The sequence below is a fragment of the Suillus bovinus genome (genome assembly GCF_016758785.1).
Source record: "Suillus bovinus strain UH-Sbo-P2 chromosome Unknown EDB93scaffold_31, whole genome shotgun sequence".
In the NCBI taxonomy this organism is placed as follows: Eukaryota; Fungi; Basidiomycota; class Agaricomycetes; order Boletales; family Suillaceae; genus Suillus; species Suillus bovinus.
Genome location: NW_024542087.1, coordinates 355,653 through 362,037, shown reverse-complemented (window position 1 = coordinate 362,037; position 6,385 = coordinate 355,653). Strand labels below are relative to the sequence as shown.

Sequence of the window (6,385 nt, the reverse complement as noted above, 5' to 3'; positions counted from 1 at the left end):
CTGACCGACTCGAAACGTACATGATAGTATTGCTGTCCATAATACATTTATCTCCCGATGTACAGATCAGAAGCTCCCATGATTCTGAGAAATATCCAACACGAGTGAAGCTGGCTGGCGTTTCGAATTCCGTGGAGACTACCGAATTCCTAGCGCTAGAAGCCAACGGCACACTGAAATTTTTTAACTCGATAACCTCGGTAGGGAAGCTGTTCAAACGATGTTCGAGAATTTTATTACGGCTCGAAAGCGGATTTATTCAAGGTGCGATATCAGATAAGAACGGATACATATGGTAGTAGTCCAGTGCGTCCCCCAGGCTGACAGCACAGAGAAAGTTAGGCCGCGGTCACTAGTCCAGACTGAATCGGATGTCCGGAACACTGTATTTCCCTTTTATGATGGACAAACTCTTTACGAGCTGCTAAAACACGCGCCTGGTATTTGGTGAGTCCTCGAGGGTGCGAAACGTTGATCGTGCGTCGTAAGATATGGCTTTATCGTTTTTAGCGATGAAAATAAAGGGCACGCTTTGCATATATTCAATCAAGGTACTCGGCACTCGGTGCCCTGAGTGAAGTTGGAGTTGAGGCAGCCAACAGTCTTTTGTCACCGATATTGAACGTTGAGGAACCTATTAGGATTTAAAACCTTATACGAACCTCCCGCACGGATGATCCAATCCTGCTTAAAGGACTCTTGAATAAGTCGAAGATCAAGAATCACCATGATTATTAACGCTAGGGCTACTCACAGGTCGCAACGCGCTGCGGGTTGAGGGGCCTGAGTCAGAAATCCTTCATATTGCTTTCAAACCAATCAAGCTGACGATTCATCAGGTGAGCGCATCGATGAACATCACATCGCACCATTTGCGATGCTCTGGATCAGTACTTCAGTAGTGAACTCTCGGTCATTACAGCAGTAGTGTAACGTAGCTGCTCTCCTGGAGGCAGCGACGATAGGGAGATATGCTTGATGAACGGCCCTGATGTCATTGGTGAGTTATCGAACATCGATATTTAGTGCGTTCGTACCCTTCACGCCGGCACGACACAACGAAGATCTCCTCCACCTCCGCCTCTTTCTCAATCAACGCGCATGACTGTCTCATGCACCCTGGAGCTGTACAAAGCGAGAAAGAACGATCCAGGCACAGAGCATCCTGTGAGGTAGTAGAAATTAGACTCTTGGCGAAATGGTAGCTCGCGATTTGTGTCGTTTCGGAAAGGCGTGTTTCCTCCTGCAAGAAGAATGACTTGGGGCTAATCGCGTTAATTAATGCTAACATTAGTCTACGGGATATCATATCAGCTACCTTCTCCTTCAACTGTAATGGAAGCACATAGGACTTGTATGAGAATGCTGGATCTGGGTCTAGGTCAGAGGGCGAAGCAGCTGATGATGCTGGCAGTGAGAAGTGAATTAATCGAAGTGTGACATAAATACGTGGGTTACCGGTATCTGTTCTAGCAAGCAAAATTTTGATGGAGCACACAGTCTAATTCTGGTAAGGATGAACCGGCCAGACTCATGGTGACCGTCTGCGTTCTGAACAGATGCGCAGCAAATCCAGCCCACGAAACGAGCGCACCATCCGATATCTGTGGTACGAGGACTTCCTGATGCTCCAGCAGTACCAGTAACTGCAGAAAGTGTCGAGGCAGTGGCAGTTAGAGGCGGCAGTTGTGATGACGCGTCCACAGAAGCTAAGCAAGAAACCGAGGACCCCAAAGCATGAGGGAAGCGCCGACCGAACCCACGCTGGCAAGGGGAGTGGAGGTTCTGCGTCCATAGATAGGGTGGTAGCGTTCAAGGCAAAAGGCATTGTCAGCGAGCGCCCGAGATTAATGGAATATAGTTGATTGCTTCAGAAATTCAGGTACTACATATAGTAGATAACGACAGGTAGGGATCAGCACGCATAAACCCCTGGGTACTGGGGGCCATACCTGCACCCATACCCGCTGCGAGTGGTACTTAGTTAGTGAAACAAACACGAGAAGAACTCAGAATGAAACACACCAAGAATGTCGATCGCGTGACAGTAAAATACCATTACAAGGTTGCAGATTCGTCCGAGTGTCCGCGCCGTTGTATCCTTCACATGGAGATTCTCATCATTCATCATGCCAATCAGAGGAGAAGCACCTGGTTGACAAGAGGGGAGAGATCAGGACCGTCCAACCATCCAAGTGTGCTCTTGATATACTTACTTTAGTGTTATACACTCCTTGCTTCAGCCACTCATGTCTGAATGCTCTTTGACCAAAAACGTCCTGATATGATGATTAGAATCACAGCGCACAACATTACAAAGATTGTGCTCACATATTTCCCGTGGATGTGGGCTTGCGAGATCAAGAGTAGCATTATGATAACACATCACAGATGAATCTCATCATTAAAGTTGAGATCACTCACGAGTTCGATGAGCTGACTGCGCACCATATCTTCGACGAGGTCGAGGTTGACAGCCTCTGGATTTGTATCTCGGGTTTCGCCCAAGACAGACATCTACTAAGCATCGTAAGTTCCTGCCAAGCCCAACATGTGCATAATAGCAATGACGCACCATCTGATATGTTTCTCACATGCACTTGTAGTCACGACTGGTGCCATCTGAGGGTCGCCGTTCGGAGTGCAGGCGACCGCATTCCCGAACCCTAATGCATGGGTCTGCATTAATGTTACACTAGTTTGGTGTACAGACCTTACCGCTTGTTCGCAGAGTTGAGATTTCTTTGTCCGAACGTTTTTGAACTGAAATTGTTCAGTTTGTAAGCATCATGACAGTGCCGCGCAACCACACTGTGACGTACCTTGCGAAAACCAAACGATGGCACGGACAAGAGCCGGGCCCTGAGCTTAGATGCTGGACGAAGTATAGCGCTTTTAGAGGATTGGGAAGGTTCATGTAGGCGCGCAGGGATGTGCTAGAGGGCCGCAATGGAATGCGAGAGTACAGACTATGGTTGGATGGTAGATTGAGTAGTGCTAGAGGCCGTGCGCATTATGATTTTGTTCAAATTACTTCAAGTTGAACTTCGCGCGTCAGTTGTTTTTCTAATATTAGGGACATTCAAAGTTGGGCGCCCACGCCCACGACCCCCCCTTGCCCATATACCACTTCCCGTTTTGTACTTGAACGAATGTATTATATAATCAATGATAAATGACAACACTCAACACTACTGTATAGTTTCGACACTAGGTTCGTCACGCGTCACAGCCTCTGTTGAATCGAACCTATTTGGTGTGACCGTCGTGCAAATTTTTGGAAGGTGAAGCTAAATCGTGACATGTGGTAAAAATGGAAAAAAAAAACATACATATTACTCTAATGGGTCCAGAAGTCATTGTACATCTTGTTTGTGATCCGTCTATGCTTTCCATGCCCCTGTTCAGCATTCCTGACACTGCCCTCTATACCTAGATCAGTACTATCTTCACCGACATTATAGATTTCTGAGTGGTTCATAGAGGACAGACCACCGTCCACGGCATGCATGCCCCCCGATGCAAGGTAACACAGGCAAGTACCAGGCATGACGAGAATGTGATGGTGTTCGAGTCGAGTTTGCAATCAAGTGAAGCAGGAAGATTAATGTCAAGGAGTTGTGTGATGGACAGAGTTTGTGAAGTAGTGATGTACGGGCCCGGCTTGGCCTGAAAGCCCTGGCTTAGGCCTGGCCTGGGGAGGCTTGGGCTTTGAAAAAATTCAGGCCGAGCCGTGGGCCAAAGCCGTGGCCGGCTTGGGCTCATTCACGGCCTTCAAGAAAGAAAAGAGTCTATATTCAATTCAAGTATACTAACATTAGTTGTCATCTGCTGAATCAACATCAGACCCTGACATATCATCGTTGTCACCTAAAAGCAGTGTATCCCACCCCTTGTCATCTGCTGCTTCGACTTCTAACACCTCAGCCTCATGTTCGGAGTCTTTGGTTTCCTCTTCTACAAGGGAAGATGGGCCAGGCTCCCGGAATAGAAGATCATTACGGAGAGAACACTTGACACATTGTAGTGCCTCGACAATATCTCCTTTCAACCAATTGCACCGCTTGCTGATTGTGATCCCACCTTGCGAGAATGCTCGCTCACTTGAGACCGATGCTGCCATAATAGACAGGTAGTCTCTTGCGAGCGAAGCCCACACTGGATATCTCTGGCCATTGATCTTAACAGAAACAACAGTCAGTCACAAGAAACCTCAAAGCAAATGAAAGGCATTTACACCCCACCATTGAATAGTAGTCATACCCGCTAATTGAACCGCCTCAATAGTTTTAATGTAGCTTGTAAATTTGGCCCTCCATGGTTTTGATGGATCACTAGGAGATGTGGCGCCTGGTTCTGGCTCGGCGTCATCCTCAGAGTCACTCTGGACCTCCCGAATGAGTTTCTTGAGGCCACTAACCTTGCTTTTCGTAGTTGTGGGCTGTGACAACACCCGATCTTGATGTAGCTCGTCATAGCGCTGTTTGAACACATTCTCGGCACACGTAAGCACGTCATCAAGCAAGTTTGACGGCCAATGCTTTTTGAAGTAAGCAATTTTTGCTGTTGGATCAAGTACTATATCAGATGTTAGAGTTGCACTGACTGAAAGAGAAAATGACGAACACATAGCAATGATGTGGGCTGGAGAGTTTGTAGTTCTCTCATAATACTCATCTAGCTTTGTTGCTGCTGCCTTCAGTGCATGAGCAAACCAAGTATACTTGGGCTCTTCGGCTCGTGAAGATCAAGATTTGTGGAGCGTCTCCAGGGCAGGTATCGCGAGATGGAGAGTTGATCCTCGATCAGATGAGAATGCTTGCTGGGCGACGTCGGTGTATGAAAGAAGGTCCGTGAATTGACTGACTCATGTCCATTCAGCAGCTGACAGTTGCAGAAATTTGATTTTGGCCCGTTTTTTGAGACTGTGTTCTTGACACCCCATTTTGTACACGAATGTATCCACATGCTACAGTGAGTAAGAGTGAGAATAAACAAAGTATGATGATATATCAAATACACACCTGCTTGTTCGATTTAGCACAATTCAGCATAATGTAGGTGGATGACCAGCGGACTTTCATGTCGATCAATAGCTGTGTCGGCAACGACACATTGGCTTTGATTTGTATGTTCCTGTATAATTCTTTTCGTTTTGCCGATGAATGTTCTTTCACACAAATGCTGCGAACAAGGCTAATCTCGTCCCGATCAACCTTAAGAGACATGTCTGGTTCGTGGGTGTGTGGATCGTGAGGATTGTAGTGAACAGATTTGCTGTATGTGCCAATGAGCTGCTGTGTGCCAAGATTGATAACATGCACTAAACAGCTGTTGATATTGTTAGCAGTTCCATCAACGAAATAACAAAACAAACTTACTTGATCTTGCGCTCGAGCCATGGAAAAACCTTCTTATACTTCGCCTCGTATAACTGTGCAAACTCTTGCAGCATAGTGTTGTTGTTGGCTGCGTTGTCGCATGTAATATGACCAATCTAGTAAGTAGACATGAGCTGTAGCATTCGAAAGGAATTAATATAACATACTTTATGTGTAACACCAAGGCGATCAAGCACTTTGAATAACGTACCACCCAGGCACTGGCCATTATGAGCGTTGTTGAGCTTCGTAAAACCAAGCAACACATTCCCAGGTTCCCACTGCATCGGAATCTTTTCTTCGATCCAGTGGCCAGTGACTGCAAAATAGCCGTCTGTGTTGTCAGCCTGCCATGCGTCACATGTAACGTTGATGGTGCCACTGACAGATTCACTCTAGAATATGACATTAGATCATAACAGACAATAGTGCGGGGGACGACAACGTACATTTAACTTCTTTCTGAGTTTGGTGAGATGGCTCTTGAACATATGCATAATTTCAGCGCGGGTTGCTTTGTGGCCTGGAATTTTGATGCCCTGTATGGCATGTGAGGCAACGTCTACCATCTCTTTGAATCTCGGGTGTTCAAGAGCCTGAATGGGCTATAATGATTGTTAGTACTATGCAGCCAGATGATATGAAGAGTTTACTTGATCCGTAGCAATGAGCCACTTGATTGCTGCCTTTCTGAAAAGCTGGTCGGAGTAAGGAACAATGCGCTCCAACAACTTGCGCTCAGTCATATGGGTATTGAGCGTCTCCTGCGCTTGTGCAGCTTTCATTTTCTCTGCAGCAATATCACCTGGCAATTTGGACAGGAAGGCGTTGTCTTTGACCCATTTGTGATATTTACCCTGTACATGTTATTTAGATATACATTGATAATAATATGAAGATGAAAACTTACAGCAAATCTAGCTTCAGCGTGACGACGCAGTGTTGAGGTCTCATTTACAATTATACAACCATTCCTACAAGTGATTAGGCAATGTTAATGACAC

General features: G+C 46.2%; 1 protein-coding gene across 1 annotated transcript; it reads right to left on the bottom strand.

Annotated features, from left to right (window-relative positions):
• Positions 1 to 858: 858 nt before the first annotated feature.
• On the bottom strand, positions 859 to 1,828 carry EDB93DRAFT_1250899 (uncharacterized protein; the record flags this gene model as incomplete). The annotated part of the gene is made up of 5 exons (XM_041453086.1): positions 859 to 988; positions 1,038 to 1,243; positions 1,319 to 1,469; positions 1,523 to 1,646; positions 1,705 to 1,828. 5 exons carry the CDS (start codon positions 1,826 to 1,828, stop codon positions 859 to 861), a joined length of 735 nt encoding a protein of 244 aa, XP_041307346.1.
• Positions 1,829 to 6,385: the final 4,557 nt, after the last annotated feature.